A 15,804-nucleotide genomic window follows, 5' to 3' on the forward strand; every position below is an offset into this window, starting at 1 on the left:
AATACTGGCGGTGGCAGCGGTGGTAGAGGTGGTGGGTGGTGCTGGTGGTGGTGGTGATGGTGGTGGTGGCGGTTATAGCGGTGATAGCGGTGGTGCGTGCGTTAGTACGTACGTACGTACGTACGTACTAACGCACGCCACGACGATAAATCACGTCCGATTAATAGTATTTTCAACGGAGACTGCCGTTTCTCTGTGGATCTTTCGCCGATCTTAATGGTCGTTTTCCGCTTTCGTAATCGTACGGGAGAGTAGGGGAGAGAGAGAGAAAGAGAAAGAGAGTCAGAAAGATCGAGTTAATCTTAGACGGTTTTACAGTTTGCAAGTCGATTTACGAGAACGGCGAATCGATTTTCTTGGCGGATATGATTAAACGTTTTATCATTTCTAGAGAAGGCTAAATCGTATAGAATTGTTAGAAAAACATATCGCGATGAGGTTGCATATCAATTATCGATATTCTCGATATCACAGGATATAGCAAAAAGATGATGAATTTAGTATTCAATGAGCAAGATTGTATCTCTGATCGATACTGATAAAAACGAAGACGTAAGAAAGAGAAAGAGACGAAGACGCTAACGTAAGAAAGGGAGAGAGAGAGAGAGAGAGAGAGAGAGAGAGAGAGAGGGAGAAAGAGAGAGATGCAAGATAAGCATTATCAAGAAACATCGTACTTTATGTCGAAGATTAGCCACTTAGGCTAATTAATATCCTTTTATTTTCGTTCCGTATGGAATAGCAAAGAGATCCGTTGCACGCTATATCCGTGTCGCTTCGATCATTATAACATCGATTCTATCGGCGAGAATATCGTTTACAAGCCGCTTATGGCCGTGCCAATCATCTTAATGATCTTTCGGAGGTTGGCCACGAACCAACCAGTGGCTTTCGATACTAACCTACCGACGATATGCGCCTTCGATATATTTGCGAGTAAACAAACAAGAAAGAATTTAACGCTACTGCTTTTGCGCAGACGGTATCCAGTATACTAACTACCGTTGGTCGTATCCTTGGCTAAAGCCGCCGTGTCTAATATTACGAACGCTACCATCAGTGATAATATCTATATGTGTAGCTATACATAATCTATATATATACATACATATATATATATATATATATATATAAATGCACAAAACATATTGCAGCGGATGACACTCCTTCCTTTTAACAGAACCAGGTATAAAAATAAAACGATGATCGATTATTTTCTTTTCTTTTGTTTCACCTTTACGATTCTTTATCGTTATCCTTCTTAGATTCTGTTATCTCTATAACTATAAGGTTTGTGAATATATATATATATATATATATATATATATATATATATTATTATCTGTCTTTCAAAATCTTACTTTATTACTCTCGAATACGAGCACCTGACCCGATTGCAACTATTTTTCAAGTATCGACCGTATACCTAGATCAAAGTATTATCTACCTACCTTCTCGTTCCCCCTATCCTATGTATAAGTATACCCCTCGAGTATCTTCCTCTCTTCTCTTATAATAAACTTCGTTTGAATAAAAAAAGAAAAAAAAAAAAGAAAAGAAGAGAAAGAAATGGAAAGAAAAACGAAAAAAAAAAAAAGAAAGAGAAAGATCTCGTTGAACTCATCTCGAGTACATCGCGTAGAGGTATTTGGCTGTGAGCTCGTTTTAATTGTGTTTGAGAAAAATCCGATTCTATAATACTTTCACCGAGCCCCATCCTATTCAGTTTCATGAGTAGTTCCTTAAGCCGGTAGAATAAAGCAAATATATATATATATATATATACATAAGTATCTACGTATTACACATACGTTTCATTCGACTCTATGGTTTTTTTTTTTTTTTTCTTCAATCCCATCCCATGAGATGGGATATTCGTATCCTCGTAAAGGACTTTACATCTCGTTTCTTAAAAAGAAAAAAAAAAGGAAGATAAAGATAATTGAAACATCAAAAAAAAAAAAACAAGAAAAAATTGCAAGTAATAACATCGTAAAAGATCTATCGATCTGTATCATATCGTAAACTGGTATCGGTATCACGTGACGTCGTTAGTTCTGTGAAATCTCGAACGTCTATCCTTTTTCGTCATTGCTACGTCGACGATGATCATGTTCCAACGGAGAAACAGTATCGAGGGACCTCGAGATGAATACGAATTCAGGTCGGCCCATTTTGCAATTGGCAATCGGCCGGCGTTGGCGGTTTGAAAAGCCTGCCAACGAGTTCCAGTCGGCATCAACATTGCCAGAAAGATTTTCACTCGCTTCTTGCTTGCATTCGTCATTGCCTTCACCTTAAAGGGGTTTATTTACTTTTTCTTTCCTTTCCTTTTCTTTTCTTTTGTCTTTTATTTTTTTTTTTTTTTGTTTTTCTTCACCTTTCTTTTCTCATTCAAAACTATCGCATTTTGTTCGTACGTGTTCCATCAAAATCGATATACGTACTTGACACAATTCTTTTATCATTCCATATGCAATTATCAATGTCACGAGATAAATATATAAAATTATGATAATGTGATCGTGATCGTAAAAAAAAAAAAAAAAAAAAGAAGAAGAAGAAGAAGAAGAAGAGAAAAAGAAATTGTTTACTATCAATTAAACGTGTTAAACGATTTTATTCTTGTTCTTTGTTTATATGCAATTATTAACGCGACGAGATAAATATATATGAAATTACAATAGTATGATCGGAATCGTGAAAAAATTGTTTACCGTCAATCATATTTGACGATTTTATCTTTTTGCATACGGTTATCATTATCACGACGATCGCGATATATAACATTACGATAATATGACTGCAATGGTAAAACAAGGAAAAAAAAGAAATCAAAATAAAAGAAAATTGTTTTATCGTAAATTTAATTTCCAATTTTATTCTCTAACATTTTTACCGACATATTGGTTTATGCGTTCTACATTTTGAAAGGGGTTTACTACGATCGTTAGATGAACGTGAAACATCTATGTACATACACATACGTATTTCACGATGGATAAGCCGAATGCGTAATATATTATGTAACCTTTCTACCTCTCACATACGTACAATACATATATATTGGAAAGTAATTGGTATATCTGTGTATGTGTGTGATACAACTATATCTCAACGTTCTGTCTTTTTGCGGTCGCTAAACTTGATTACGGATATCGATGATGAAAACTCACGAATAAGAATCTCTTTTGTTTTTCTTGCAGAGGCGGTCTGCCGAAATAACGGTGAATAGCGATGAACAGAATGCAGTGTTCGTGCGAATCACCGGTGAGTAAAGTCCAATTCGATATGCACACTGTACAGTCTATCAAATGGTTATATACATATATATACAGAATAGTACAAAAGTTTCTAGATGAAAGATTAAAAAAAAATTAATTTTATATTTTTTCGACTAATCTCCTTTCTCTTTTCTCGAATCATAAGCAAGTTCTCAGGCACTTGTAGTTTTATAATCTGACAAGGAAAAAAGAGAAAAAAAAGACAGAAAGATTAGACTAAAAAGTGTCTGGAAAAAGAGCGATCAATTTCTAAAAATCAATTAAGAACTTTCGTTCTACCTTATACAAAGAATAATACCTTCTTTATATTTCATATAAGTTATTTGCTAGAGTACATACGTCTTTCTTTTCCTTAAGAATATTTTTAATATTATTTTTATATAGAATTAGTTACTGTTTGATCGTGATTAATGATATTGAATATACGTCTCAAAATATGATTAGAAAGTTTCCATAAAAGATTGAGAATGTAAAATTCCTTTTCGATTGTTATCATCGATCGTTTACTACGATATGCATGAAAAATAAATATAATAACACTTTTTCGAGCACCATTCGTATTTTCCTTCGGATCGGATTATGTTCTTAACGTAGTTGAAGAGCTTAAATTTTATAACAATTTCTTTTTTTCTTTTTATTTATTTATATATACCTACCGTACACGATTAAAAATTTATATGTAGGTCAATTTAAGTTAAAATTAAATCGTACATAATTATACAATAGAATCTTTTTACATTGATCGCATGTAATGAACGCGAATGTTTAATATGCATATTAAAAACGCATCGTAGAAAATGAAAGCACATCGGCCCCGACTGCTTACAAGTGCATTTTAAATTATGTAATGAGATCTATAAATAAGATAACTCACATACGAGCGAATGCTTAGGATCTTTTAACGTCATGTTGCAATTAACTGCAATATAATAGATCACGACTGGGACTTGGTTAAACGACTGACTAATACAGGAATACGCGTGTATAATCCGTGTACATATACGTAACTAAGCTAAAATCCTTGACACACATATAATACACACACATAAATCCTGACACACATATTCTTCTATCTTTAATTTAAAACAAAAATAAATAAATAAATAATCTTTTCTCTCTTTTTTTTTTTTTTTGCACACACCATAATTATAATACATTCCTTTCGAAGGAATCGAAATTTTCTATATTTGATATAATCGAATTGGAAATACATTAATAATAATTAGAATGACGTTTTAATATTTATTTTTAAAATTCGACTAATGTACACATATGTAATACGTAATAATAGCAAGTTTTCGTTTTCCGAGCACCTTTATCTCGTTTACTCGCCGACAAAGTTAACCAGACCGCGTTGAAATAGACACGCTTCGCTAAAATTATAAACTGTCCGTCTATTCTGAAAATCTCTCAGATTGCAGACAGATTCAACGACCCACAGAGAGAGTGAGAAAGAGAGAAGAGAGAGAAATTTAGGATTACGCTGAGAAAATCGTCGAGATTAGTGCATCCGAGTAAAAATCGCAGGATTAAAATAAAAGAGACCTCGGTGTTTCTCGTAGATGCTTAAATAAGTATGTATATACGTATCTATTTTCGAAGAAAAGAAAAATTTTCTTAACAGATTTATCAATAACGATAATAATTTGTTAAATAGAATTTGATACAAGTATAATACGTAATCGTTTCGTATAACGTGTTTTATGTGCGCGTGGGCTGTGGACTCTTATTATAGTGACTTACTCTATGATTCACGTTCGATCAATTGTTGACAAATGACACGCGTAGGTCGATTTTGATGTTTCTAGTCTTTATGACCTTGACTTTCTTATTTTCATATAGATATATATTATACTTATAGTGATCTTATTTATATACATTATATACTATAATTATATTACAAATTTTATTTTTATCATACTATATACATATATTATACTATAAATATTGTGTAAACAATATTTTATATATATATATATGTGTGTTGTTTACGCAATATTTATCATATAATATTATTTACACAATACTTATAGTACAATATTGTTTACGGAATATTTGGAGGATTACACATACACACGCATACACAAACAGTATACAATTGTTTAATTAATATAAATCTTTCGTTATGTTAAATTATCATAATTATAATAATTTGTTTCGAACTTGAAGATATACTTTCTTTCGCTTTAAATCCATTATACCTAACTACTATAGATCAGGTGTAAATATCGATTTTATACCATGGACATATGTTGTATATTACGAGAACAGAAGATGCCACCTTACCAACAACCATTGAGCCGCCCAATGATGATGCCACTTTATTATCTGAGAAACCGGAAGCAGCATCCACGAGACGTTTGTCGGACGTCGACCGAATCTTATTGGATAGCTTGGATGTTACACGATCCAGGATAAAACGTACCGGCAAATTTTTAACGATGCATAAAAGACGACGTAAAAGGCTCGTTACAAGATCTCTCAATCAAGAACCGGCTATATTGGATGACATTTTTCATGGTTTAGTACAGGTGAGTCGTATTATCATTTCTTTTTCTTCTCTCTCCCTCTCTTTTTTCTCTACATGCAAGCTTTTTCATCCGTTATACACATTATGCTCAATAGTAACATCGCTTCTCGAGATGCTCGTTAAATGCAACGGTAGTAAATATAATTTACTTTTTTTTTTCGTCTTTTTTTTTTTTTCTTCGTTACACGCTACTAAACAGAGCGAACGTAGCAAAAAGTTGTAATTATTCATCCTACCGTGTATGTCTATGTCTGTGTGTGTGTGTATATATATATATATATATATGTACATATATAAATATATACATTTACACTTTGAACGTATTTTTTACTTCGCACAGAATTTTGCCTTATTAAAAGTCTTTGATTAATGGGAGAAAAAAAATAAAAAATAAAAAAAAATTAAAAAAAAATAAAAAAAAAACATTTGATCAGCGTAGTGAGATATGTAAATGTATATCACGTAATTAGTATTAATTACATTATATTTCCCTTACCCCTCACTCTATCCACCGCTCTTACACCCTGCTGCTCCATCATATCGCGTAATGTTCATCTTCGCGAGCATTCGAGTACTAAAAACGTATAATTCCCATCATCGGTGACATGCGATTCTCTCACCAAGACTTATTAATTACTAATTACTCGTGGAAACGTATCTTTCACAATGTTATCACAATTACGATCTTCTTATACATTGTACACGATATATTATACATAGTATCCCATTGTGTCCCTACTAACCTTTATCCACTTCCACTCCCATTCCTTCTCGTCTATGTACTTACTTTAATTTTTTACTTTGTTCTTTTCTTTCTATTATTGATAATCAATCCTATATCTATCTCTATCTATTCAAAGTCTGACTCTTTCTTTTTTTTTTTCTATTATTTCTTACAGTGTATTTTGCAAAAAGCCGGAAACTGGCGATTTAACGCTTTCACGTTGGAAACAGTGACGGGTGGTGAGTGACGTGCGGAAATTGCTTTTTCTTTCATATTTGCATTTTCTTCCAAAAAAAAAAAAAAAAAAAAAAAAAAATGAAATAAAATTAATAGAAAATTTCACATATCCCATATATAATACATTCCATATATCAGAGGGTGGCAAAGCTTTAAAATTATCCGCCGTTCTGTCGGATATTAAAAAAAAAATTGTTATAAAAGATAATGTTGTATTAACGAATTCGTTAAAAACGAGTATTTATTGAATTTAAAGCTTACAAGTTTCCCTTCAGTAAAATTAAATTAAAGTGCTTAAATTAAAAATGCTGACCTCTGATATATATATATATATATATATATATATATATATATATCGAATCATATCAAATATTTATTTCTAGTCAAAAATTTCAAAGGATATAATAAATCATTTCACGTACTAACTTAATATCGATCTATTCTATTTATAATATAATGCCATTTCTAATTTAAGTATAAATTTATAAAAAGCATGATCGAATAGTACATATTTCCATAATCCTATCTTCGTAATACAGTAAGCGATATTTGATTTTTCAGGACGTTCTTTGCCAGTATTATGCGTTCATCTATTTCATTGGTACGGGCTCCTTGAATATTTTAATTTAGATGTCGTTACGGTGTGGAAACTCTTCGGTAAGAATTAAATGATATGACATTATGAAAATAATTAAAATGATAAAAGATTTTCTATGAAACGTGATTTTATCTTCGTTTTCATTAATTCTCTTGGTTGGTTGCAATTTTGCAATTGAAGCTTTTATCGAAGAGGGTTATCACAGTACAAATCCTTACCACAACAGTATACACGCAACGGATGTGACTCAGGCGATGCATTGTTTCCTCCAAGAGGAAAAAGTGAGTATCCAATTGCTCTCAACGAAACTTTCAATATTTTTTTCTTTTCCTTTTTTTTTTTTGCCTTCTTCTTCTGTCTCCTCACTTTTTATTACGTTTCCAGCCAACGAAGGAATCACGATAATTTAATCTATTTACGCCATGGAATTACAGATCAGAACGCACTTAACCCATTTAGAAATTATGGCTTCCTTGATAGCTGCGGTAACGCACGATTTGGATCACCCAGGTGTTAATCAACCGTTCCTAGTCGCAACGAGTAATCATCTAGCTGCATTATATCAGGTGAAAATAACTCTCCATGATAGGGAAATAAAAATGTATATAACGAATTTCGACGATTCGTCGTTGCAGAATATCCAGTGTATTCCACAATATACGTGAAATCTTCGCTCATTGTCTTCAGAATACGTCGGTTCTGGAGAATCATCACTGGAGGTCCGCCATCGGATGTCTTATAGAAAGCGGTGTTTACGATCAATTACCAGGTGAAGTAAGATCGGAACTTCAACGTCATATCAGTTCGTTGATTTTGGCTACGGATATCACGAGGCAACAGGAGTTCCTTACAAGTTTCAGGGTAATCCTTTATTTACATTTCGTATCGAATATCGAGAGAGAGAGAGAGAGAGAGAGAGAGAGAGAGAGAGAGAGAGAGAGAGAGAGAGAATATACTTGACAATCTCCCCTCTTTCATTTTTCCAGCATTATCTGGATGAAAATATTCTTGATATGAAGAAATGCGAGGATCGTCACTTCATATTGCAGATAGCTTTAAAATGTGCCGATATATCGAATCCATGTAGGCCCTGGGATATATCCAGAAAATGGTCTTACAAAGTCTGCGAAGAATTCTTTCGACAAGGTGATTACGAACGTCGCCTGAATTTACCAGTAACGCCATTGTGTGATCGACACTCGACGAGTATTCCAAAGATTCAAGCTGGATTTTTCAAATTCGTCGTTACACCACTTTACGAAGAATGGCATCGTTTTCTTGGTGACGGTTTAAGCGTTTCCTTGATGGAATACTTACGTAGTAATCAGAAAAAATGGGAAACTCTTATAGCCCAAGAAACGGCCGAAGATACGGAAACAGAAATTTCGGAATTAGAGGAAATAGATATTAGTTCTGCGGAAGAAATCCCCGCGGATGATGATTCAGGAAGCGTAGATATATTGATTCCAGCGGCATACATGCAAAGTGCTAAAAGGTCCAGTTTACCAGGAAAAACGATGTTCGGTCGAGTCGGTAGACGTCATTCCGTACCGCTTAGCGTAACGAAACCGTTATCGTTATCGATTCGAAATGCAGATAGAAGAGATAGTTTTCCAAACGAACAGGGTAAATCGAAGAATCATTCGATCAAATTGAAGGAACAGAATCTTTTGGAACTAAGTACGTTGTCATTGTTATCTTCTAAAACGAGTATTCCCGGAGAATCGTCGGAAAAATCAACAGTCGTCGCTGAGAGACCGGTCAGCGCTGAGAATCTTTTACCAGAGCCTAGTATAGCTAGTATAACCAATAGTACCGAAGCATCGAGATTAAGTACGGTCCTTCAGTCAGACAATCAGAAAGCTGGTACGCAAACGAAACAATTAACGAGACAACAAACCTTCCCGCCGTTGCAACCTTACGCCAGAATGAGATATATGTCGACAACGACAGAATTGTCTCAATGTTACACCCAGGTTTTAATGGAGGCCGATAGTATTTCCAGTTCTTCTTCGAGTCCTACGAAAGATAAATCTTGTTCCGGTGGTCGTTGTGGAACACCTCCCATGTTAGAAACGGATACAATTTTCCTTAAGAAACCAGCTAACATTAAGTCATCGAGGGAATCTCTTTCATCCGACATATTATGCAGAAAAAGAACGTCCACTTTCGCGGAATTAAATAGACAAAAATTAGAGTCCAGTCTTAGCGCTGAACATCCACGGCGTCACTCCATGCAAGTCGTTCGTAACGACGAAGCTAATTCGAAGCATCGACATAAACGACCATCTTCGGCTCAGGGATCTGACTCTACCGAAGTTTTTTATGCTTCTTTAACTGGTTCCCACAGCAATAAGAATTCGACTAGTGATATACAAAAGGTAGAATCCAACATCGAGATTAAACCTAGTTCGACCAAGTTACCGTCTGATGAAATACGAACTATTTTGGCAAGCAAAGTATCGGAACAGTATACGTTAGCCCATCATATTAAAATTAAGAACACGGATTCGGAATTACGTAGATATTCAACGCCTGTAACCGAATCCAAACCGTTGACTGACAATACCGGTAGACGATTCACTACGATACCTGTGTCTTCTGAACTTAGCACTCATAAATTTTTCATCGGCAGTCCTCCCGATTCTCCTCCACGGGTTCAAAGTGTATCCTCATCGAGCGATAGTGGTAGTGAACCGAGAAGAAGTATCGGTGATTCGACTGGTGAAAGTGTAATCGCAACTAATAAAAAGGATTCTGATTATGTGAGGGAAAAAGTTTTCAAGATCGCCAAGCTAAGTTTTGATGTGCAAATGAAAGAGAACGTCGATCCACGAAGCTTCGAGGAATCCACTAAAAATATTGCTTTATCTCGAAGAAATAGTCAGGTAAGTTTATCGTTCAATCTTACTATTAAAGAAAAGAAAAAAAAAAAAAAAAAAAAAAATCATAAAACGAATATTATTATCTGTAACATGTCTAGGGCTGGGAAAAGAGACGTGGATCGGCTCCAGTTGCGTTATTATCAAGACTAGATGATTTTACAATGACTTCTATGCCACAAAAAGTAGACCATAATTGCAGACGTGGTTCCGTACCAGCCGACATTACTAGGCATCAAGATAATTTAACAAGTATTATAATCGTTCGATATCATTTATCAAATATATAAATATCTTGTAAAAATTGAAATTATTTGAGAAATATTTTTGTATTATATATAGAAGGAGGATTCAATCGTTTAGCATTGGGACCACGAGAAGAAAATCTTCCCGCACCCAGAAGAGCTAGTCTTCCGCAGGAAGCTGCATTGAGGAATATTCTTGGCAATATGTTTTCTTTACCCAGTGTGTAACTTTAACAAAAATCTATTCTTCTAACTTTTATATGCGTATGTGCGTGGGTGCGTGCGTGTGTACGTGTATTTTTGTGCACGCGCGCATCTATGTATCGTTCGATCATAATGAATTTTTTTTTTTTTTATTCTTATATATTTCAGATGAAAGAGAAAATTTCCCATTGATCAATAACAATAATAACAATAACAATAATACAGAAAGTAGTAACAATAATGGAACGAACAGAGCATTTGATAGTACTGCTTCTGCTGGTATGCCATCACCTAGGAGAGGTTCCATACCAGCAGATATATCCGAGTTACGACGAGAATTATTTAGCAAGAGTAATGTCAATGGGAAACCTCGTAACCGGAAGAAAGTCTTAAAGAGAAGAAGTAGCGGTGGACCAGAGATGTTCGCAGGAGGTATCGTCGAAGGAAATGACATTGGAACGTCCCATAAATGGAAGAGAGAACTTGGAAAGAGAGATTCTATTCCTGAACCACTCGTAAAACGACGAGGTTCTCTGCCTATAGAGATGGTTGCCGCTTCTCATGCTGGTCGGTACAACCATAGATAGAGGGAGAGAAAGAGAGGGAGAGAGAGAGCGAGAGAGAGATAGAGAGGAGAAATTTATAGTACAAGTCCCCGCGCGCGTTACAGTTATTTTCTAAGAGAAAGATATATCAAGATAATACTCATTTATTTAACTATTTATTTACATTTCTTTTCTTTTCTTTTCTTCCTTTATTTCTTTTCATCGTTCGATAATATTTTTCGAATATATTCAGATAATATTTATTTGACTATTTATCATTATTAAAAAATATAATGGTTAGATTTAACAATTAACCATCAACAAATCATCCTCTCATCGTCATTGTTATTTTTATTATTAATTATTTATTTATTATTATTTTATTATTATTATTATTATTATTATTATTATTATTATTATTATTATCGTCGTTATCATTATTATAATTATTATTATTAATTTTTATTATCACGTTATCAACATCATTATGATTATTATTATTAATAAGACCTCACGACCGAGATTATGCACTTTCGTAAGAATAGGAAATCCATCGTAGGTTGGATCTGACGGAATCGCTATCTATGTATGACAGGATCAGCATCAGGAGCCCGAAGATCCAGCCTCTGGAGGCTTTAGCTTACGGTAGAAAAGGAAGAATCAACGATGGTACCAACGTCAACATCGATCGACGACACGATGCAACTCTTTCTACAAAGTACCAGTACCCCGCTGGTAACACTTGGTTCTTGAATTGAAAGATCGGAAAGAAGCAAGTTCTGACCTATGACGTGAACATGGGCAAGTGCAAGTTATATAAACTCAGCCAAAATTTCAACGTTAGTTCTTACGCAGAAAAAAAGGCTTTAACGGCATTATATTTTCATTGTGTGTGAAAAGTTATAATGATGATCGTATTGAAGTTAATAATAATCGTTACACGCGATATTACTTTTCCTTCTACATAAATAAATCAAAAGCATACGTTTTAACGTTTATCGGTTTCAAGTATTACATATATTTGCATATTGTTAAGATTTAACATTGAAAATATGAAGTATCAAATTAGAAAGAAATACGATCATAAAGATGACTGAACAAAGGAAGAAAATAACGAGTGATAATATATTGAAGTCTTCCCTGCGCCTATATGGGAGAAATGTAAAAAAAAAAAGAGAGAGAGAGAGAAAGAGAGAGAGAGAGAGAGAGAGAGAGAGAGAGAGAGAGAGAGAGAGAGAGAGAGAGAGAGAGAGAGAATATGTTCTCACTAAGAAAACAGTGGTAACATAATGTGCGTGCCACATTAATTTGTGCCATACGTCAAATTTTGTTAAGATACGCTATATGAATCTGGCGAAAAAACTTAGTGCACCCGCGCAGCTCAAGTCAAATATGATATGCTCGTGTGTTTACTAAGGATTTAAAATAAAATTATACACAGTCATACACAGGGTTCAATATGACGATTTTAATAATAAAAAGCCTAGATATGGAGAAGAAGAAAAGACTGGTAGAGAAACTCTCGACGCTATAGAAATAGACGATTAAAGAAAGATTTAGATTGAGAAAAGCGAAGCGCGATATCTTCGTTCATTATAGTTAGATAACTTTTAATTATAAAAAAAAATAATAATTCTGCAAAAAGCCGAGTAATATTATTCATATTCATGATTAGTTCGAATAATTAATTTAATTACTTCATTTAATTCTTTGGCGAGATTCGAAATTATAAATTCTTTCACTATTAATATATATATGTATATTAAAATTAAATCACGCACGAGAGGCAAGTTCATCTTATTTCTTATAATTGAAAGGTAGCATCTAACATAAAAAATAAAAGAAACAAGCTATTTGAGCTGGTTTTAATAGGCATATACTCAACTTGGGAAAAAAATTTCCTTTTATCATCCAAATGATGAAAATAGAAAAGGTGGTAGACATTCCGCTGGAAGTATACATTGTTCCGAGGTAGTATACATTGTAAAAAGTATATTTAAGAGTCAACTATGCTAATTATTAGCTATAACTATACTACATTATCTTCATTGATTTCATCATTTTCATTGTCATAGTTTCATCATTATTGTAATTACAGACAGTATCTTGAAGATGTTCGTGTAGATAGATATTTGAAGTATAGATTATAGTGAGACAGATATGATTCATCTTAACATTAATTAGCAAATTATTGTTTTGATGATTTCTTAGCAATAAAAAAAAGAAAATGTTATCAATGTTAAATCTGCAGTACATGAATTAAGTATAATATATGACAAGCAAAATGTTTGTAAAATTGACCTTGAAGCATTAAATTTTTTAGTACAAATTACATTAACCATAGCATGATGAAATTACAGTTAAATTGCCCTTATATACCTATGTGTCTGCATAAGATTATTTTAGAAATTTTTTTATTAACAATGGTTAATATAACTATTATATAGTGTAGCTGTTATAAACAATCATGAGTAAACAAAAATTACACCAAAGAGAACTTGAACTCTCTTCGTGTACTGCTATAACCTGCCATTCTTCGAATTGTCTGAAAGTAAAGTAACTATACTATTACATCACTGAAATTCAGTGAAATACATTTTATGAATTAATGACTAATCAAACTAATAATTGCTATAATCATTGACCTATACAATAAGTAGAATATCCATTTCCCAAAATAAAATCTTACAAGGCTTAGCTGATCTTCTCTAATAAAATGTTCATTCTGTTTTGATGCAAAGTCTGCTAATGCTTTTGATGTACCTTACCTTAGATGCAAAAAGTTCATGTTATTAGAAAAAATGACTACATTTTATTGGAATAAATTTCTTTTGATATATCCTTGCTTGCTCTCATATAGACTTTTAATTTTTTCATTGTTAATGCAGCATGGTCAGACATTGCATCAATGAATGATAACAGTAACACACATTAACATTTAAATATACTATAATACTACTAGTCTTTCAAATATCGAACTAACATTATATGTATATGATATACATGAAGAAAGCAAGAGAAAGCATGGATAAAAATTTCATTGAAAAAAATTCATTTTCTAACTCTTAAGATATTTGTCTTAACCAATAGACCAATGAAATGGGACTAACCAAAAATTCATTGTGGAAATAATTAATTAAAGATGCCTGGAGTAAATATGAGATCTATACATGACCACCATTCTGTCCAATTACTACTTTTTGAAAATTTTATGCCATATAGATATACAAATTACCCTTTATGGTATATAATTATCTTCCCATTTCAGCATCACATAACAAATTTCATAAGGAAGAAAATGCCAAGAATTTCTTTTATTACCAAAAAAAAAAAAAAAGCATTGTGCACACCATTTTCTATGATCAAATCATAATAAATTGTGTCATGCATATGCAAAGACATATGCATACAATATGTTTTATTTATAATTACAAATTTGGTATAACCCTTTACATTTATATAAATAATTTATGTCAAATGTATCGTGTCCATCCTTATTATAAAATTATATAAACATGTGAATATTACCATTACAATAATGAATTTTGTATACAACAGTGCACATAAATTTTACAATTCGAAAAATAGCATTATCTATGTTTCATTGTTCAAGTGTTCCGACTAATTGCTATCAAATAATAATCTTGTTTCCTGTAATTTTCTTGTCAAAGAATGATCATTTAGTTATATAAGATAGTTTAATCATATTGCTGGATCAAACTTTCAGCAAATGTTTTGTGAAGACTGTATACGATACTGAGTAAATGCATATAAGTTCTAAATTAACTATTTTATATCTGTGACTGTCAGATTTTAATTTACTAAGTATAGTGACAATTGTTTATGGTTTTCTCTTTTTTTTTTTTTTTATAGAAATAGACTATGCAAACTAGACTTGAAATTATTTGGTGAGCAAGCTTTCACATTATTCCATATAACAGTTGAAATTAATTGAACAAACATGTTTTACTAATATAATCATTTCTAAAGAATTATAAAAATATTACTTTGGCACTCAATAAAAATCAGACGGTACTTTGAGACATCGTTAAAATCGTTACATACACATTGATAAATACAGTTCATAAATAAATCTCATGAACCAAATAAATTACTCTATACATAACTCAAATGATGCTCTGTGCATAGTTATTGGTGTTTTCATAATATTTATTGCTATAAAACTACTCATTGAAGAGGGACAAAATTTATATACGATTTGCAGTATTCGAAAAGTCAATTAACAAAAAACAATTTGTATGTAATGAGTTTGTTGGGCAACCAGAAAGTCACTATGTATTTTCTATAATGTTAATTGTAGATAGCTAATAAGTTAGATGCAATTAACGAATGCGTTCTTATATTATTATCCATAATTAAATTGTAATATCATTACAATAAACTCAAGTCATAAGACTTGCGTAAGGAAGATACTGTGCAAGTGCATGTGAGATATAAAAAAAAAAGAAAAAGAAAAAGTAAATGGAAAGAAAAAAGAAATATAAATTTGGTTAGTTATCCTTTGCCATTTTACAGAAGAAAAAAAAATATTTAT

General features: G+C 32.6%; 1 protein-coding gene across 14 annotated transcripts in view; it reads left to right on the forward strand.

Moving 5' to 3' along the window:
• The window catches only part of LOC122630355, a 41,035-nt gene extending 26,000 nt beyond the window's left edge, over nucleotides 1-15,035 (forward strand). For 11 of the 14 annotated variants that reach the window (XM_043814778.1, XM_043814779.1, XM_043814770.1 and 8 more), the window contains 12 exons: nucleotides 3,207-3,270; nucleotides 5,556-5,815; nucleotides 6,714-6,777; nucleotides 7,337-7,432; nucleotides 7,554-7,654; nucleotides 7,808-7,939; nucleotides 8,061-8,234; nucleotides 8,360-10,261; nucleotides 10,357-10,507; nucleotides 10,598-10,720; nucleotides 10,873-11,271; nucleotides 11,845-12,446. In XM_043814778.1, the coding sequence (XP_043670713.1) occupies nucleotides 3,207-3,270; nucleotides 5,556-5,815; nucleotides 6,714-6,777; nucleotides 7,337-7,432; nucleotides 7,554-7,654; nucleotides 7,808-7,939; nucleotides 8,061-8,234; nucleotides 8,360-10,261; nucleotides 10,357-10,507; nucleotides 10,598-10,720; nucleotides 10,873-11,271; nucleotides 11,845-11,888 (3,510 nt within the window). In that variant the 3' untranslated portion in view covers nucleotides 11,889-12,446. Of the gene's footprint in view, nucleotides 1-1,554; nucleotides 1,645-3,206; nucleotides 3,271-5,555; nucleotides 5,816-6,713; nucleotides 6,778-7,336; nucleotides 7,433-7,553; nucleotides 7,655-7,807; nucleotides 7,940-8,060; nucleotides 8,235-8,359; nucleotides 10,262-10,356; nucleotides 10,508-10,597; nucleotides 10,721-10,872; nucleotides 11,308-11,808 lie in introns of those variants that run through there. The other 3 variants (XM_043814780.1, XM_043814776.1, XM_043814777.1) reach the window with 3 other exon arrangements.
• Nucleotides 15,036-15,804: the final 769 nt, after the last annotated feature.

The sequence above is a fragment of the Vespula pensylvanica genome, chromosome 7 (assembly GCF_014466175.1).
Source record: "Vespula pensylvanica isolate Volc-1 chromosome 7, ASM1446617v1, whole genome shotgun sequence".
NCBI lineage: Eukaryota > Metazoa > Arthropoda > Insecta > Hymenoptera > Vespidae > Vespula > Vespula pensylvanica.